Here is an 18,683-nt window from a genome sequence, read left to right as displayed (position 1 = left end):
ACAGTGGCAAGAACCTGAACCGCCGACCCGCGCCAATTCTCACAGTGCGTGTTTGGCATGCGACCTGCGACATGCGTCCGGGGATCTGGACAGCGCCCGTCCCGACCAGGGTGGGCCCTCTTTAACCCCCCCCCCCCCCCCCCGGCCTCCCCCGACGACAACAAAAAGAGGGGGAGAAAAAAAAAGAAAAAAAAAAAGGCAGCGCTGTTTTCGGGATAAGGGAGGGGGACCACGGTTCGTCACGCCAGCGGGTGTGCGACGGAGGCTTCGTTCCAGAATGGGAGGATGCGTTCGAATGAGGATCCTCCCTGTGGCGATGCAACGGCCAGACAAAGTCTCCCATGGTGGCGACAACACGAGGTGCATGTGTTTCTTGGGTGCGATGAATGATGGCTGAAGTTACCCCGCGGCTGCCCCGCCCCTCATCATCGCCATCATCGCGACAATTGTTCATGCTGATCCGCCCGTCGATGGAGGCACTTCCGGTCATGGCAATGCTGTGGAGCTTCCTCTTGTTCACAGAAGTGCGAGAAATGTGGACAAGATGCATCGCGTGCCCGCAGAGGAACGCATCGCCGTGGCCCCTGCAGCGAATGCATCCTCCAGACCATCCCGCGCCGTGCTCTCACAGAGCCAGCTCGTTTTGCATTCATTTCGCTTCCAGGCAGTGATGCGTCGCGCGCGTTGCGACCACTTGTTCGTTATCTCGGGCGCTTAGACGGAAAATGGAGCTTGTCTGGTGTGGAGGGCGGCAAATGCAAGGGCTGACCAGGCATCCTCCCCCCTCCATCTCCATCCTCCATGCCCAACTCAGGCGGCCTGGCCCAGCCGTGGTGCCTCCCAGCCCAACCACGGCCGTCGCCATGCGCCGGAACGGTCTGACTCACGCTACGGCATCCTCGCGACGCTCAGCGCTCGAGGAATACCAGAGCGTGGTCAACGAGGGTGAATGAAAGCTGTACCGGGTGGTGGCCGGATGACGTGGGTTTGTCCTCGGCCATCGCACGGCAAGGGCCTCGAGGGGATGCTCAATCGTGGTGATGAAACTCTCGAGTGCTTCATTCCTGACGACCTTGCTGGATGTCCTGCTGCTCCATTCGACAAAGCCGAAGCATTGCTCTGCCAACAACTCTGCGCACCCTGGTCGCCGCCGCCCGCCGCCAGAATAGACCACGCCACTCGGGTGGAGGAAGCACCCCCGGCAGCACAAAACCAGCGAACAAATCTTGTTGTGTGTGTCGCACAGGGCTATCGGCGTTGCCTCTCAGGACCCCACCAAAAAAACTAACGTAGATCGTCCGGGTTTGGGCTATGTGATGTCAGCGCCTGCGAAATTTATGTGGCATGCATGACCTGTCGTCGCTGTCTCCATCCAGCATGATGATGCCGTCCCATCCATGCAGGAGTGGAGAGAATGGCCGACAGTGAATGTACGCGCGCACAAGCACAATCGACGACAGCACAGCAGTGTACAGTGACTTGTGCTCCATGCTCCAGGCTCCATGCTCCATGTACCCAGTGCACGATGAGATGCCCAAGACATGATGCTGTCTGGTGGGCGCGGGCTCGATGACACTGAGGTAGGGCTCCCGAGGTATTGCCCATTTCCTCTGTGGGCGTGGCATGAGGGCTCGCTGGGCTCTGGTCTGTGTGTTGCATGGGCACCGGAGCAGCACGGTGTGTACCTCGAGGGGGGGGCGGCGGCGCGTGTCAGTCTGAATCTGGCTGGTGTCGGCTCGAAAAAGCGCTGGTGCTGGTGTGGATGGGAGGGCGAAACCCAAGTGTTGTTGGACGAGCTGCATGGCCAGACCCACACAAATTGTAAAACTCTTCACTAAACAAACCAGGCTTCTGCCCCTCCCTCTGCCCCTCTATCTGCCCCTCCTTTTTTCTTTCTTATAACCCCCCTCCCACCCCTCCGCACACAACCTCTCCTTTTCTGCTTTCCCCCCCTCGTCGGCATACCTTCAGGACAAGCTCCCTCTCTGCCAGCTAAGTAAGTGCCAGCAACTCGTCTTCAGCCCGAGACATTCTCATCCTACGAACCTGTTACGACAACTACAGTCGTGGTCCTGCCTCTGTTGCTGGACCTACGCACTTACACCGGATGACGACGACGACAAGACTGAAGCCGGAAGCAAACGACTAACGCATTTTTCCCGCAGATTATCACACCCCAAACCCAACACATACCTCTTCAATCTCACACATCGTCAAGATGGGCAAGGAAGAGAAGCCTCACATCAACGTCGTCGTCATCGGCCACGTCGACTCTGGCAAGTCGACCACCACCGGTCACTTGATCTACCAGTGCGGCGGTATCGACAAGCGTACGATCGAGAAGTTTGAGATAAGTGGAGCCCCTCAACACGTTATTCCCTTTGATTTCAAGAAGAGATCTCATGGTCTCATGGTTTCCGACGGGTTGGCGGTGATTTTGCGCAGTTTTCGGTCATGGCGGGGTGGTTTTACCCCACCTGAGGCCGAGCTGCCAGAATCCACCGACCGGCCCCACTTTTCCCACAACACCACAGCCCCGTCCACTCCATGACCACAATCTTTTTCAACTTGCTCCATCTCTTTATGAACGCTCAGCTAACCCCCTCTTACAAGGAGGTACGTGTTACAGATGATGCAAACCCTGCTGCCAGTTGTTTCGGCTCTGCGTGCCCCGGTCACGCGCCACATGCCACCCCGGCTGATCTCATGGAGCATCACCACCAACCTCATTGAGGACGGTTTGATTGTCCCATGACGACCAGCCATTGTCTCCCCCTTGTCCCCTTTTGATTCCATTGTTTTCTGCTCTTTCTGCTGTCTCCGGGACCCCACTGACACCCACAAGGCCGCCGAACTTGGCAAGGGTTCCTTCAAGTATGCCTGGGTTCTTGACAAGCTCAAGGCCGAGCGTGAGCGTGGTATCACCATTGATATCGCACTGTGGAAATTTGAGACACCGAAGTATATGGTTACCGTCATTGGTGAGTTTAAGAAAGAAATCCTGGTGATTTGGGAGATTTCTGAAGTCTTGGTGTTGAGATATCAACTTCCGAGCTCAGATGGCCCAACCCGCGATGAGCCGGCCGATGACTAACGCGAGACAGACGCCCCCGGCCACCGTGACTTCATCAAGAACATGATTACTGGTACTTCCCAGGCCGATTGCGCCATTCTCATCATTGCCGCCGGCACTGGTGAGTTCGAGGCTGGTATCTCCAAGGATGGCCAGACTCGTGAGCACGCCCTGCTCGCCTACACCCTTGGTGTCAAGCAGCTCATCGTCGCCATCAACAAGATGGACACCACCAAGTGGTCCGAGGAGCGTTTCACTGAGATCATCAAGGAGACCACCAACTTCATCAAGAAGGTCGGCTACAACCCCAAGACTGTCGCCTTCGTCCCCATCTCCGGCTTCAACGGCGACAACATGCTCCAGGCCTCCACCAACTGCCCCTGGTACAAGGGCTGGGAGAAGGAGGGCGCCAAGGGTGCCAAGTCCACCGGCAAGACTCTTCTCGAGGCCATTGACGCCATTGAGCAGCCCAAGCGTCCCACCGACAAGCCCCTCCGTCTTCCCCTCCAGGATGTCTACAAGATCGGTGGTATTGGAACTGTTCCCGTCGGCCGTATCGAGACTGGTGTCCTCAAGCCCGGTATGGTCGTCACCTTCGCGCCCGCCAACGTCACCACCGAAGTCAAGTCCGTCGAGATGCACCACGAGCAGCTCTCCGAGGGTCTCCCCGGTGACAACGTCGGCTTCAACGTGAAGAACGTGTCCGTCAAGGACATTCGTCGTGGCAACGTCGCCGGTGACTCCAAGAACGACCCCCCCCAGGGCGCCGCTTCTTTCACCGCCCAGGTCATCGTCCTCAACCACCCCGGCCAGGTCGGTGCCGGCTACGCCCCCGTCCTCGACTGCCACACCGCCCACATTGCCTGCAAGTTCGCCGAGCTTCTCGAGAAGATCGACCGCCGTACCGGCAAGTCCGTTGAGGCTTCCCCCAAGTTCATCAAGTCTGGTGACGCCGCCATCGTCAAGATGATTCCCTCCAAGCCCATGTGCGTTGAGGCTTTCACCGACTACCCTCCCCTGGGTCGTTTCGCCGTCCGTGACATGCGTCAGACCGTCGCCGTCGGTGTCATCAAGGCCGTCGACAAGTCCGCTGGCGCCGCTGGCAAGGTATGTTCTGCTGCATCCTCCCCCCGTCCGTCGACGCCCCCCCTGCTCACACACCCTCCAGGTCACCAAGTCCGCTGCCAAGGCCGCCAAGAAATAAGTGATCTTCCCATCGAAACCAAAGGATGGGTCGCAAGACGGCTTATGACTTTTTGGACGAACGGAAGCGCTCACTTCTACGACTCTACGATTCTCCTTTGCTATGCGTGAGGACTCGGTTGTTTTTGGGGCACGTTATGAGAGGAAGGGATCAGGTTTTCTTCTGCGTCGCCGGAATCTCTCATGAAAAGTGCTTTAGTACAACAAAATAGAGTCCCTAGAAGTGATTCCCCCCATCTCTGGTTCCTCATGATGTGTCGTCATGGTTCGTCGTTCGATTGCCAAGTGACGCTCAAGCGTAATGCCCGAGCTGTGAATGCACATTGGTCCAAGTAGTACAGTCCATGCGGCGATCCTGCTGCAGCACCACATGGCAGTGGGTGAGGTGGGCGTGATGCCACATGTGCGCTGCTCGAGGCTACTCGTGACCCCACGGTCCATCCGTCGGCACGTCCTCAGTGACCCTCCACTCCAGCTGCGGTTACATGTCTGCCTTTGCTTTCTCCCAAGTGTCATCCCCCTTGGAAGCATGATCTTCCAGGCCACAGCTGACCCAAGCTTCGCCTCGTCTTCGCATTGAAGTGAGACACGAGCGAAGAGGGTGGAACTGGTACGTCAAATACTGGGCGCTTTGTATGTCTGAAGATGACCCTTTGATAAGCCACACCGCACCGAAATTGTGAGAGCGCCCAGAACGTGCCTCCCCAGCGGAAAGATAACGGCGAAGGGAGAGTAGGCGTGAATTATGTCCATGTTGCATGAGGCGCTGGTCGTGAGGCATCACTGCCAAGCGGAAACCAAATGACTAACGCACAGGCGTCGCGATGTGCTCGTCGTCGTAGGATGATATGATTACAGCGTGGTGTACAGATGATACAGAGATCTATGAGCTACATAATGGTACAGTCTTGACTCGTCATCAGTGTCCCCGGAACTCCTACCGAGGAACGTCCTCCCCGGCATGCTCCATTTCGTGCGCCACCCGCCGCTCGCCCTCTTGCTGCAGCTCGCCCAGCGGCTCCTCCGCTTCTTGGTCTGCAGGTCTCTCCCCCAAGGTCAGCTCCTCTGCTTCGTGCTCTGAAACTCTCTCTCCTGGGGTCGGCTCCTCCATGTCTTGCTCCGCAGGCCTGGCCAGAACCGGCGCGTCCCCAAGCCCCCGCTCCGTCTCGCCCACAGCCCGCCCGCCCTGCACCCACGTCACAAGCTCCCCGTCAGCCAGCCGTCGCGCCAACGCAACATAGCGCGCCCGGTGCGCCGCCTCGTCGCCGCCCGCCCCGCGCAAGCCCATGTCGAGCGCCAGCTCAGCGCGCCGTCCGCCGTGCAGACCAGCCTCGACGCTGGTGTACCGGAGCTTGTGTCCCTCGTAGTCGAGCGCGACAGCGCGGCGCACCTCGAGGCCAATAAACTCAAACGTCCTGCACCCGCTGCGGTGCGCAAACACGTCCTCGGCGGCCTTGTTGGGCTTGCGGCCGGCTCGGCTGCTCGGCGCGTCACGGCCCCCGGCAGACGACTGCGCGAGCGGGGCGAGCTGGTCCTCGGGGATGAACAGGCGCGGCGGCGTGCGGAGGTGGCCGGAGACGAGATCGAGATGGGAGGCGTCGACGAAGGCGCGCAGCGCCGGCACGGCGTCGGGATCGTGGAGCGACGAGACGGACGTCGTGGCGAGACGCAGGTCGACGGGGCGGTCTGGCAGGGGCACGTCGATGAGGGACTCGTGGGAGAGGGCGCGGACGTGTTTCGCCGGGCTGGCGTCCCAGGTGAGGCGGCCGTCGGCGGGGAGGTCGTCCGGCACGGCGACGTGGATCTCGAGATAGGAGGCCGGGGCCGTGGTCGCGTGGATCTGCTTCGCGCCGTCGGCGGGGTCGAGCAGGTAGCGCGCGCCTGTCGAGGCTGGGCTCGTGGCGAAGCGGAGGATCATGGTAGTGGACGCAGGGGTCGCGGGCGCGAGGTTGTTGAGGGCGGCGAGGCCGGCGGGGCTGGGCACGACGGCGGAGAAGACGCGCGGTCGGGACACGCCCTCCTTAGCGGGTGCGAGCACGGCCACGCCGCCGTCCTGGGTCTGGAGGTTCTTGACGTCGAGTGTTCCGTTGTCGTGGTCGAAGAGGACATGGCCAAAGGTCGTCGAGACGTTCTGCTCGGCGGTGCTCCAGAGCGTGTCTGTGTCGCTGCTCGTCTCAGGCTCGGGCGCGGCGCGCTCGAGCATCGTGGGCAGGCGATCGACCAGTGCCTGCGTGCTGACGAGGGCGTCGGCATCACGCGTCACCGGCAGGATCCAGCGCGACCAGTCGCCGAGTCTGTCCTTCCACGCCCATCGGTCCTCGGCATTGGCCACGGGGTTCAGGACGCCGCCGGCGGCGATAAAGTCTTGGGCGAGGAGGGCGGTCGGAGGCGTCTGGGCGTGCGCCGTGTACAGGAGGCGCCAGAGAATGTGGCCCATGTGTTCGAGATGGTGTCCACCAAGCGCCAGATCGTTTTGTGACTTGATCCACTTGACGTGTACCTGAGGGCGTTAGCACGGGTGTTTATGCTATCAAGAAGAGGCAGAAGAGTCGAACGTACCAGGCCAGAGTCGTCGAGCACGAGCGTCGTCTTCGTCAGGCGTCCCAGCTCGTTCAGCAGCGTATCCCTGAAGGCTGCGCCGGCGTCCGTCTTGGCGGACCGGGCCGGGCACAGCACAAACGATTCGGTCGCGATGGCCGTGACGAGGCCCTCGATGCTGTCGATGATGGCCTCGGCTGCGGCGCGGCGCGCGACGATGCGCAGCCGCGCCGAAGAGTCTCCAAAGGTCAGCGACTCGCCGGCTTGGAGGAGATCGCGCCGCAGGCGGCCGATGCGATCGAGACCCTCGTCTGTGTGTGTCGTGAGTCAGCGTGGACGAGCGTCGTGTTTTCTGGGGACAGGACAAACTCACGGCCAGTGTGCAGGGCGGCAGCCACGGAGGCATCCTTGAAGAGAATGTCAACCTCGTTGAGCGCCTCGACGCGCTCCCAAATGTCCAGCATCCACGTCGTCCGCATGAGGGTAAAGACGGCACGGGACTTGACAGAGGCGCCGGCCGGCAGCTGCAGGTCCTCGACAGGCCGCAGGGCATAGGGACGTGCCATCCAGGGCCGGGGCGCCCGCACGTCGGCCGCCGCCGACGCAGAGCCCCGTGCGAGCGGCGGCGGCGGCGGCATCCTCTTGTTGGCGCGCACGTAATGCGCCAGCTGGGCGCTGGTGAAGCCCTCGGAGAGCACGTCGTGCAGGGCCCAGAACTCGTTGCCCGACAGCAGGCGCGTTTGGGGGCGCAGCTCCTCCAGGTTGGCGAGGGCCTCGTCCGGCGACGCCCTGTCCTGCAGCGCGTCGACCCTGGCGCGCATGGCGGCGTCGGACGCCTCTTCCGTCATGGTGGCCTCCTCGGCAGCCTCCTCGATGGCGCGCCGCGGCCTCGGTCGCAGGTTGTCTCGCATGACAATGGTGTGGGCCCTCTGGCCGAGAATCTCGACGTCCAGCGCCTCGGGCTGCAGTGTGACGCGCCGGTGGCCGATGCGCCCGTGATGGACCCTCTCCTTTGTGTCGCCGTGCTGCTGGGGTTGGCCGTCCGTCGCGGCGTCGACGTTGACGTCTCGGGGCGTGTAGTTGGCAGAGGCACCGCGTGCCGTGCGCCGTTTCGGTCCTCGTCGGCGGCGGTCGGTGTCTGGCTCGAGGGACTCTAGCTCGAGGGACTCTGGTCCGAGGTACTCGTCAGGCCCAGAGGGCTCCAGTTGGTCGAGCCATTCCAGCGAGTCGTCTTTCGAGGGGGGCTGCGTCACAGTCGTCGTGTTGGCGAGACCGTCTTGTGCGGCTTTGCTGTTCGCCTCGACGGTCCACGGCAGGGTATCGTCTTGGGACGGCGGCCTCGACGGTCTCGTCTTCTTCTCCAGGACGTCTTTGGCTGATTCGAGCCGCGCCCAGGGGTTTTCGGCACTGTAGAGACGCAATTGGCGAGCCGAAGCGTTGCAAAGGGGGTGGGCGTGGAGTCTCAGCGGTGCCCTGGGCTGCGAGCCGGCGAGGCGCCTCAGCTGGCATGGAAGGCAGAGACCGCGGGCCTTGGCGGCTCTGGAGAGCATCGGGACAGTCTTCCTCGTCGGTTGGATGCAGCCTCGTCGGTTGGATAGCCTCGTCAGTTGGATATAGCTTCGTCGGTTGGATATATACTCGTCGGTTGGATGTAGCTTCGTCGGTTGGATATATCCTCGTCAGTTGGATGTTGTATCCTCGTCAGTTGGATATTGTATCCTCGTCGGTTGGATAGCCTCGTCAGTTGGATATAGCTTCGTCGGTTGGATGTTGTATCCTTGTCAGTTGGATATATCCTCGTCAGTTGGATATTGTATCCCCGTCGGTTGGATATTGTATCCTCGTCAGTTGGATAGCCTCGTCAGTTGGATGTTGTATCCTCATCGGTTGATGTCGAGCGCACAGCGCAGCCGTGTCGAGCTCTGAATTTTGCCGTCCCCAAGCGGAAGGGGCATGGGAGTGATAAGATAAGACTTTTTGGTCTCGAAAGGCCCCACACCTCTCAACGCGCGACGCGGTCACTGTCGAAGAGACGACGAGACGACGAGCAAGAAGCATCATGATGCCGTTTCCTGATTGCTGATTGTCGAGGAACCCATCTTCCTTCACTTCAGCTCAACAAGAAATTGGTCCGACAGAAAAAAAAAAAAAAAATGCCGGCCGGCAGCAGGAGACGACGAGACGTATGCCAACGACCCCACCTCTCAGCCGCGGCCACACTGACCCAGACGTACAGGTAGACGACGACGCCGATGACGACGACCAGCGACCGCGCCAGCGAAGGACACGCGAGAGCTCCGTGCAGGAAGATCCAGACCCAGATCCAGACCCAGACCCAGACCCAGAGGAAGCCGACGACGATGGTGCAGACGTCTCGCGCACCGGCGCCGAACCCACGGCCGACCAGCAGCTCGCCAAGAAGCTGATCCGCTACGCCATGGCCTGCGACTACGCCCGCCAGCCCATCCGCAGAGACGGCATCAAGGAGAAGGTTCTCGGCGACCAGGGTAGGGCCTTTCGCCGCGTCTTCGACGCCGCCCAGGCGATGCTGCGCGACGTTTGGGGCATGGAGCTGCGCGAGCTGCCGATGCGGGAGAAGCACTCGCTCGAGGAGAAGCGCCGAGGTAGCCCTTTTTTTTTTTTTTTTTTTTTTTTTTTTTTTTTTCCTTCTCTTCTCTTCTCTTCATTTTGTTGTCTCTCTCTCCGTCCTTCGCCAGCTGACGTCCAAAAGCCATCAAAGCACAATCCCAGGCCAAGACGAGCAGCGGCCTCTACGTCCTCTCGTCGACGCTGCCGCCCGCCTACCGCGCCCCCGCCATCGTGAGCCCGTCCAGGACGCCAGACGCCGAGGCCGAGGCCGCCTACGTCGCCTTCTACACCCTCCTCACGACCATCATCCTGCTCAGCGGCGGCGAGCTCAGCGACGCCAAGCTGCGCCGCCACCTGCACCGCCTCAACGCCGAGGACAACGTCGGCACCGAGCCGACCGAGGACGTGCTCAAGCGCATGCAGGCGCAGGGCTACGTCGTCAAGCGCGTGCAGCGCGACGTCGCGAGCCAGGCCCACGACGCCCTCGAGAACACGACCTGGTACGTCGGCCCGCGCGCCCACGAGGAGGTCGGCCCCGACGGCGCCAGCGGCCTCGTGCGGCGCGTGTGGGGCCCGCAGGAGGGCGACCAGGCGGCGGACGAGCTCGAGAGGAAGATCCGCGCCAGCTTCCGCATCAAGGACGCTGCTGCTGCTGCGGCGACGGCGGCGGCGGCCGAGGGCGACGACGAGGCGACGCCGGCCGTGGACGTGTCGGGGGCGGACGGCGGGCGCTACGCATGACGACGAACAGGACGAATCATTTGGTCCCCTTGGCGGACAGTCTCCGAGGAGGCGCCCAGTCATGTTGGAATGAAGAATATGAAATGCCATTTTCCCTTGGTACCTGGGTATCTATGCCCACATGCTACCCTGTACAGTGAGCCCCACGTTCTACCGTGACTTTGTTGTTCGCCTCAACGCCATTCCGGTTCCTCGCTACAGCACGTTGGTCATTTTTCAACAAACCTCCCCCCTTCCCCAATCATGTCCTCCGCTCATTCGTTGTCCCGCTGCGGCGGCGGGCCAGCGGGCTGCAGCATTTTCTGCGACAACGCAACGTCAGCTCTGCCTCGTCTGCCAGACAGACCGCGAAAGGGGAGAAACGTACGCGGATCATGCGCGCGCGCACGAGATGCACGGGCTCGTTCTCGGCGAGCGCAATGTAGGCGAGCATGGGCGGGTGGCCGACGATGGAGGCGTACGTGTCGCGGTGGATGTTGGTCTTCCACTCCCAGCTCGTCGTGTCGGGGTGGCCGGTGCCGATGAACTTGGACTGGAGCCGCTCGAGCTCCTGCTGCGTGCGAAGCTTGTCGGCCTGTGCGTGTTAGCCTGGGCGAAGCAGGTGGCAAGCCGGGGATGCGTTAGTCTGGTCGAAGCAGGTGGCAAGCCGGGGGGTGCGTGTTACCATGTTGACGTATCGGTGACGAGCGTGCTGGATGGAGGGAGGGCGAGGACTGCCTGGCGATCGTTGATGAATGCCGCGTCGTTGATGTTTGCGCCGGATCGCATGATTAGATCATGGCGCGATAAGATAAGGTGTGGACGCAACGTCGAGGTCTATTGCTGACATAATCCAACAGCCACCCAATCGCGGCAGCCGAGGCTCGTGCTTGGGGGCGTGGACGACGTGAATCAGAAGAAGGACCTCGCGAGACCACAGACTCTTGTGTTGCAGTCAGTCCGTTGGAGCTATATCATGTAGCCTGGGGTACACTGTGATGTCAACCAGGTGGCCATGATACCCTGTCTCAGGCCAACTCTAGCTTCAGTAGGTACTTTACTGTTCGATCGAATAAAACTTCGATCAACCATGACCACCAACGTGCGGAAGCCCTTTCGCTCTCTCACTTTTGATCCATGGATCACGATGGGGCGGGCTCCCTCCTACGCCGGATGATGGGGAACTGGGCAAACTGGTCGCGGACTGCGGGGTGAGAAGCTCGCGTCCATCGCTGCCGTGGACAAGAAGCTGAGAAATGTCCTTGCCGCCGAGGACCTGGTGGCCACGGCGGAGGCTCCTGGCTGACTGTCACTGTTTCCTCGAGAAAGAAGCTCGAGGAGGCAAGAAATAACACGATAAATGGGGTCCATCCCCTCGAGGGCCCCACACATTGACGGAGGATCAGCCGGAAGTTGGACGATGCTGTGCAACAAGTCAGCGACACCGGCGAGGGTGTCAACGAAGCGTATGCAAAGCTTCCGGCCATGATGAAGCCGACTGATTTTGTTGGAATTGGCCAGTGTGTGTGAAGGTAAGGGGGATGCAACTCGTGGCCCAAGTGCCGAATGGCCTAAGTGCTACTAGGGACATCGCAAACCAGGCGATGTATACGGAAAATTGACAGGCCTCTCCTTCCGGCCTGCTACCGAAGGACCAGACTGTTGCGTCGCTGGCCCTCCATGGTCCCCGTCTCTTCCATATCGTACCGGAGGCATGGAGGGATTCTCTCAAGGTAGAGAGACTCTGCGAGGTTGAAGATGTCCTGTAGGCTTGAGCCGTGGCGGAACGGACGCGACAGCGCTCGATCCGCTTGCCTCGGACAATCTTGACTGCGAAATCCGGCGTAGGAACACTTCTGATCAAGCCTTGCCTTGCCAAAAGGGTGAGTGTTCCACTGGGCATGTGGGACGCTGGGCGAAGTCCTTCACCTGGAAGTGGCGAGGGGGCCTGGGCCAGTGCCCAGTCCGTTAGATGCTGCCTTTGAGTAGCGCCAAGTCTCTGGAACGGCTCTTTTGCTTTCTTCTGAGGCATGACTCCTGCTCATCGAGTAGAAAGAGTCGACGCCGGGACGCCCCATGGCTTTGAGACACGACGGATCCGAAGCCGCCATCAATGGCATGAAGCGTGTTTGCCACATCCTTTCTAGGATATCTGTTCATTCTGTATCTGTCGTCATAGTCGGCTGAGAAGATACCTAAAGGGCGGGCAGGAGATCGCGTGAAGATCGGCGGTTTCTGGTGTAGGCAAATGGCATGTGAATGTCCCTTTTCAGCAGGGGCTGCAGCTGCCAACGCCTGTCTGCGTCCTGGCCAGGCTTCAAAACATGGCCTTCAGTTCTGCTGCCTTCAGGACGCGGCCTGTCCAGATCATTAGCACCTTTCATAGACTCCCTCCTTATGGCCGACGTTATCTGCCTCGATGGCTTTCGGGCGCAGGCCTTGCCGCGATCTTGACGGGCTGGGCCATGGAAGGAAGGCAGTTAGGCAGCCGCTGACGCTTCGAGGATGACCTCCTCACACTGTCTGCAAGACTTCATAGTCCTTGCTGGCTTTTTCGTAGGCAATGGTAGCGATGTTCATGTCGAAGATTTCGCTATACTCGAACATCTTGTTATATAGGCTGTCCGCGTTTCTTGCGCCTGACTTTGGTTAGGGTACTCATAGTCTATCGTTGTATGGCGCAAGGCTTTTCTTAAGGCCAAGGAAGAGGCTATCTTGCTCTCAAGGCGTCTTTATCTCTATATCCTACGGATAGTATCTCTTCTTGTAGAGGCGAAATATACTATTCCGCCTGTAGGTAAAATGAGACGCTCTAAAACCAGGCATTCTAGCCCTATCGGTGAAGATAGTTCTGCAAGCCAGGCCCGTGAGCCCATGTTCTTGATCCTCCTCCATTACTTGATGAGGCCTAGTAATGGTTACAGACAAGTGCCGTTAACATGCATTCACGAAGCGCGCGAGAGCTCTCGAGAGTCCGACCAGAAGACTGGCCGATATGAGCCTTCGGTTCGATCGCATTCCTAGCAAAGTGAAAAGATTGTCCGCAATTCGTTTCCTCAGTGTGATTGAAACGTCTCGAGCCCTAGCGTATCTGAATCCCGCCCCGACTCGGCCTCAGCGAGACTGGAAGCAGCTGGTACTCTGCCCCCATGCGCACATCAAACTGACAGGAACACGCTAGATGGACCAGGCATAAAGCGTGCGGACAGGTCTGCCTTATTGATGCATTCGCTCTCAGCTTGGGCTTTTCGACACGGCGACACCCCTACAATCTCAACGCTGATCATGTGCAGCTAAAGGGCGTCCCAAAACTGCCGGCCTTGTAGGCGTCAACGATGCTCTGTATCGTGGTCGTCGTGCCGCCGACCGTCATGAACAACCCGATGATGACCGTGAAGATGTGGAGATGGCAAATCCCCGTCTTCGTCCAGCTCGTGCGTCGGAGCTCCCAGTCCATGTAGAGCCCCATCCAGGCCGGGATGACCAACTGCTCGGCATGTCAGACATCCATGCAGAAGACGATGGAGTGGTGTCGGGTTGACGAGAACATACACAAGTTGGCGCCAAGCAAAGGGCGCCATTCAGTCCGATCAGGTAGCTGAAGAAGGGAACAGCCCCGGCGCAGAGGAACGCGAGTGAGCTGATGCCGATCGTGGAACCCCTGCATTGGAAAACGTCAGCGAAGCTTCGGGTACCGAGCTCGTCCCAGAACACGTACAGCCATACAGCCCAGTGGATGAAACTGTGATTCTGCAGATGCTCCGAATGGCGAAGAATACGGACGAATAACTGGGACACCATTAGCGAGGCGACGCAGAGGCATCCCGTGGGCCTGACTGACGGTCTTGGCTGCGAGGTGGACCCAGAGCGTGCACGTCATGATGAAGCCCGGGATGGAAATGCCATAGGCAATCTTCATGAGAAGGCCTCCCGCACTGCCCAGCGCAGGGCTTGCCACATATTTGCCGCAATAGCTAACGATGAGGTCAGCGCGATACGCGACAGGGGAAGAGACAAGGAACGGCGCACAGATAGACGACAAGTGACATCGTGACATAGCAGATGATGAGCACAATCTGAGAAGAGAAAAGAGACTTCCTAAAGTCTCTAGGCGCTTTCATCTCCGCAATGACGGGCATAAATGTTGGTGTGGACGAGAAGGCCGCTGAGTGAGCCGTGAGCATGCCGTGCAGAGGAACCCGTGCGGAGACGACTGACCGAAAATATTGACCGCAGCGGTGAGCCCGGGCGCAATAGCTGGGGCACCGAAAGTGACCACATCAATGTCAAAGGGTCCCGCCTGCGGAGCCGCAGCAGGTCGATCGACTTGCGTTACTCCGATACTGGAAAAGAGGTCAGCGCGGCGCAAAGCACGTGAGTTCTCCAAACGTACACGATGATGAAGACGGCGGTAAAAAGAGAGGCAAAGCCGATCCAGGTAAAGATGGTGAGCCTTCCCAGGGTCTGGATGCTGGCCAGAAGAGCAGTGCAAACGGCGGCAACCAGTGTCCACACGGTGTTACAGACGTTGTGACTGGAGAGGGCCTTAAACCCCTGCGCCAGGCCAATAAAACCTGCCCCCGATGCCAACCTGTTGAGTGTGAGTCCTTGTGTTTCTGAATGGCCACCGAGAATGAGCAGCGGTTCACGTACGTCCAGGCTACAATGAACAGAGCGCCAGCCACCTCGCGCAAGACAGGGCCGCCCACCATGCCGGCTGCGTCCGCAATGTTATGGATGCCAGCATAGCGCATCCGGAAGACGTACATGATATAAGCATAGTCTTGAAAAGCATGTTAGTCTTCTCTCGCGTAAAGGGGTTTCGGGCAAGGCAGCGAGGCTATACATGTCGTCAGAGCCCCGAAGCCGAGGAGTACGAGCAGACCCGGAACATAGCCGAGGACGCTGAACGTGGCAGGAATCGCCAGGACGCCCGTGGCAAAGCACAACTTCAGGAGTATAACAGCAGCAGGAATCCTATACATCACGTTAGCTCCGCTTCGACGAGACCGACGCTATCTGGCAGTTGCCATGAAGGAGGAGAGCGTACCATCCCAGGGCGCGGTATTCGCTCTGGTCAAACACCTCGCCGGGGTTCTCCACAGCGTAACTCTCGCCAACCTTCTCCAGCTCGCTATTGTCTTTCTGGTCGGGGCTGCAGACGGTGCCCTCCTTCAGAGATGCCATGGCGGCTGAGTAGCGGGGTAACTTACGATCCTCGCCTGACCTCGCGACGTATAGATTTGGTAGTAGGAAACGTGCAGAAGTTATGAGGGAGAAGTCGTGTCCACGAGAGTGAGTAGATCAAGAGCGACAGAGGCCATTGTAGGCGTGGCCTCGCGAGGTTCATATATTGAACCCCCGTGCCTGATAAGAGGTTCCCAACGTTGGCTGCCACGTTCGCTTCCCCGGATCTTGGCATGGGACTTGCTGCTAGTCCGTGGGGCATTCGTCTCGATCGTCTCCAAGTACTTACTTTGCGTTGTGGTCTAGCGCCGGTGGCTGTTTTGGACGGGGCTCCGGATCTGCACGCGATCGGGATTCTCGCTTCGCTCCCGATTCTTGGGGTCCAGCGTATCTGCCGATGGCCTTCTCACTATGCCCCGCCGTTGGCTTCCATGTCTCCAACACGTCTCTACCCAGCCTGCTGCGTGCGTTCTTGCCAAGTTGGTGGCTTTGGAGGTGCTGGAGGTGTTGGAGGCCTTGGAGGTGTTGGAGGTGTTGGAGGTATTGGAGTTGGAGGTAAAGATGGCCTGCAGGCAGAAGACATGGTGACGCTGGAAATGGTAGCGTTGGGGTCAACAGACCGGGATTGGGGCAAGACGATTCCTTGCACGCCATCCCATGTGTTGAGCCAATGATGTGTTCTTCCCACACGATCGCACGACCTAGCCGAATTCAGTTGTCATTGGTGTCGACACAAAGTCCAACGTGCGGGCACTGGGTCCTTGGAGGCGTCGTCCAGTCAGTTCACGACTGCTGTCGCTGTTATCGGGTATCACCAGAATGCCGGCCAAGAGCAACGCCTGCGGTGCTGACGCCAAGGCCCTTCCCCGCTTCATGAGCCGACTTTCGTCTCGGTCACGAAGCTCCCAGGCGCTTCGTCTTACACACGTCTTACACAATATCCCTTCGAGAGCGTGCTACTTAAAGATTGCATCAAGCCAGCTGGGACTTCGTGGGCACACTGCATCATTCATCTGACACCAGCCGAGATTGCAAGATGGCAGACTGGCGAACGGCTGCTGCGGAGAAGCGACAGTCCGTGATCGATCTGATCCCCGCGCCCTGGGTGATCGCTGCTCTGCCTCCACCTGATGCCCAGATGGATATCACTGGCGATCACATCCGCCAATACCTGACGAAAGAGGAGGTCGACATGACCGAGTCTGACGTGTCGACGATTCTGCGCCGCGTCCACGAGGGCCAGTGGAAAGCGCGCGACATTGCCGAGGCTTTCTGTCACCGAGCCGCGCTGGCTCATCAAATGGTACGTCGAGCGCGAGCCACATGCCCCCTTGACGCAGACTGGCCCGAGTTGCTGAAACATGTCGATGGCTTGTCAGACGAACTGCCTGCACGAGATATTCTTTGACGCGGCCCTGGACGAGGCGCAAAAGCTGGACGAGTACTTGGCGGCGACCGGCCAGCGCAAGGGACCTCTTCACGGTCTACCGATCAGTCTCAAAGACCAGTTCCACGTGCGGGGTGTGGAGACCACCATGGGCTATGTCGGCTGGGTCGGCACCTTCCAGGGACGAAAGGGCACCGGCAAGGAGAGGGTGTTCGAGAGCGAACTCGTGCGCGAGTTGAGACGTCTCGGCGCCGTTCTCTACTGCAAGACGAGCGTGCCACACACGCTCATGTCGGGCGAAACGTTTAACAACATTGTAGGCTACGTGCCGAACCCGAAGAACCGACTGCTGTCGGCAGGCGGCAGCTCTGGCGGAGAAGGCGCGCTCCTCGCACTCCGGGGGAGTCCTCTCGGCGTCGGGACGGATATCGGAGGCAGCATCCGGTTTCCGGCTGGCTTCAACGGCCTGTACGGACTGAGACCGTCGAGCGGGAGGTTTCCGTACGAGGGCATGGCGAACAGCATGGACGGCCAGAGCTCTGTCCTGAGCGTCCTCGGGCCCATGGCCCACTCGGTCGAGGCGGTCAAGGTCTTCGCAGAAGCCGTGCTCAGCCAACAGCCGTGGCTGCATGATCCGTTGGTGGTGGAGCTTCCATGGCGGGCGTCCCTCTTCCAGAACACCGTCGACAGTCCCAAGCCGTTCGTGTTTGGGCTTCTTGAATGTGATGGCTGCGTTTCCGTGCAGCCACCAGTGCAACGCGCCCTGAAGAAGATGGCCGACACTCTCAGGTCACTCGGCCACACGGTCCTGGCGTGGGAGCCTCCGAGCCACGAACGCGCAATGGAAATAGCGGTACGTCCATCCCGTGCGAGGGTTCGTCTGCGCGAGCTGACATGATGCCTAGACGCATGCGTATTTGCTCGACGGTGGGCGTGACGTGTTTGATGCGTTTGCGCTGTCGAGGGAGCCCATGTCGAAACAGATTGCGCAAACGTATGGTCACGCAGGATATGAGGAAAGCAGCGGCTCGGAAATAGCGGCTCTCCATGTGATGAAGCGCGAGTACCAGAAGGAGTACATGGACTACTGGAACAGCACGTCAGCGCTCAATGACGCACAGGAGGCTGTGACGGCGGTGATTGCTCCCATCGCGCCGTTCGCCGCACCGCAACAGGGCAAGTTCAGCTACTACGGTAAGGAAGATGCCCCGACCTCCGCCCCGTACCACTCGTGTGCCTTGACTGACATTGCTGGGGGCAGGATACGCGACGTTTGTCAACGTTCTCGACTACTCTGCCATGACGATGCCGACGACGACGTGCGACCGGGACCTCGATGTATTCGATGAGCACTACGTGCCAATGAACACCTTGGACGAAGAGGTGTGGAAGGATTGTCCGTCTCTCCCTCTCTTTGCGGTCGTCTCTCTGGCCGTCAGGGTGATCTGCTGAACGGTCTGCTAACGATGGATGCCAGATGATGCGAACGTGTACCACGGGGCGCCCGTAGGCCTGCAGCTGATCGGCAGGCGATTCGAGGAGGAGAAGATCCTCGGCCTGGCAACCGTGATTGCTCGCGCCTTGCAGGGCGAGGGTGGAAACGAGTGAGAGGCTGTCAGTCGCGGCTACTCCCATGGCGGCGGCAGGAGATGGAGAAAGCTCTGGGTATGGGTATCGGGCGAAGGGCAAGGGAAGCTTGAGGTGCTTGGTAAATTGCGAGCAGTGTGTAGCTACGTTAGGCACTACCTACCTCTGGGTATCTAAGATGTCTACTTGTCCTAGGTGTCTAAGGTAGGAGGAAGTGTAGTCTCGATACGGAACAGGACGACCGTTTTAAACGAAACACGATCCGTGATAACGGACGGTGGAACCGACCCGATCCGTCCAGCGTAATTGTTGGCCCCACTCCATCGTCTCACAGAGCTCAACGACCATTCCGCCTTGGGCTTCCTCCATGCTTCCTCCATTGGCCAATGCATCATAACT

General features: G+C 59.5%; 6 protein-coding genes across 6 annotated transcripts; 3 read left to right on the top strand and 3 right to left on the bottom strand.

The window, feature by feature from the left end:
- Nucleotides 1-2,218: 2,218 nt before the first annotated feature.
- TEF1 (translation elongation factor EF-1 alpha) lies at nt 2,219-4,277 on the top strand (the record flags this gene model as incomplete). The annotated part of the gene is made up of 5 exons (XM_028637878.1): nt 2,219-2,424; nt 2,535-2,616; nt 2,846-2,981; nt 3,105-4,180; nt 4,242-4,277. The coding sequence occupies 5 exons, from the start codon at nt 2,219-2,221 to the stop codon at nt 4,275-4,277; spliced, it is 1,536 nt and encodes a 511-aa protein (XP_028490588.1).
- A 936-nt stretch (nt 4,278-5,213) lies between these two features.
- On the bottom strand, nt 5,214-8,364 carry D7B24_003690 (uncharacterized protein; the record flags this gene model as incomplete). The annotated part of the gene is made up of 3 exons (XM_028637877.1): nt 5,214-6,776; nt 6,836-7,125; nt 7,188-8,364. 3 exons carry the CDS (start codon nt 8,362-8,364, stop codon nt 5,214-5,216), a joined length of 3,030 nt encoding a protein of 1,009 aa, XP_028490587.1.
- Nucleotides 8,365-8,967: 603 nt separating this feature from the next.
- Nucleotides 8,968-10,144, top strand: D7B24_003689 (uncharacterized protein; the record flags this gene model as incomplete). The annotated part of the gene is made up of 3 exons (XM_028637876.1): nt 8,968-8,997; nt 9,051-9,438; nt 9,546-10,144. 3 exons carry the CDS (start codon nt 8,968-8,970, stop codon nt 10,142-10,144), a joined length of 1,017 nt encoding a protein of 338 aa, XP_028490586.1.
- Nucleotides 10,145-10,398: 254 nt separating this feature from the next.
- On the bottom strand, nt 10,399-10,811 carry D7B24_003688 (uncharacterized protein; the record flags this gene model as incomplete). Its single annotated transcript, XM_028637875.1, has 3 exons — nt 10,399-10,446; nt 10,512-10,718; nt 10,809-10,811. 3 exons carry the CDS (start codon nt 10,809-10,811, stop codon nt 10,399-10,401), a joined length of 258 nt encoding a protein of 85 aa, XP_028490585.1.
- Nucleotides 10,812-13,406: 2,595 nt separating this feature from the next.
- Nucleotides 13,407-15,310, bottom strand: D7B24_003687 (uncharacterized protein; the record flags this gene model as incomplete). The annotated part of the gene is made up of 10 exons (XM_028637874.1): nt 13,407-13,610; nt 13,676-13,784; nt 13,842-13,912; nt 13,965-14,097; nt 14,153-14,288; nt 14,342-14,466; nt 14,517-14,714; nt 14,777-14,906; nt 14,970-15,100; nt 15,174-15,310. The coding sequence occupies 10 exons, from the start codon at nt 15,308-15,310 to the stop codon at nt 13,407-13,409; spliced, it is 1,374 nt and encodes a 457-aa protein (XP_028490584.1).
- A 581-nt stretch (nt 15,311-15,891) lies between these two features.
- Nucleotides 15,892-18,305, top strand: AMD2 (Acetamidase; the record flags this gene model as incomplete). The annotated part of the gene is made up of 6 exons (XM_028637873.1): nt 15,892-15,955; nt 16,288-16,613; nt 16,690-17,550; nt 17,603-17,891; nt 17,959-18,093; nt 18,175-18,305. 6 exons carry the CDS (start codon nt 15,892-15,894, stop codon nt 18,303-18,305), a joined length of 1,806 nt encoding a protein of 601 aa, XP_028490583.1.
- Nucleotides 18,306-18,683: the final 378 nt, after the last annotated feature.

Source organism: Verticillium nonalfalfae, assembly GCF_003724135.2.
Source record: "Verticillium nonalfalfae strain VnAa140/NRRL 66861 chromosome Unknown scaffold_203, whole genome shotgun sequence".
In the NCBI taxonomy this organism is placed as follows: Eukaryota; Fungi; Ascomycota; class Sordariomycetes; order Glomerellales; family Plectosphaerellaceae; genus Verticillium; species Verticillium nonalfalfae.
This window is presented reverse-complemented; position numbering and strand designations above follow the sequence as displayed.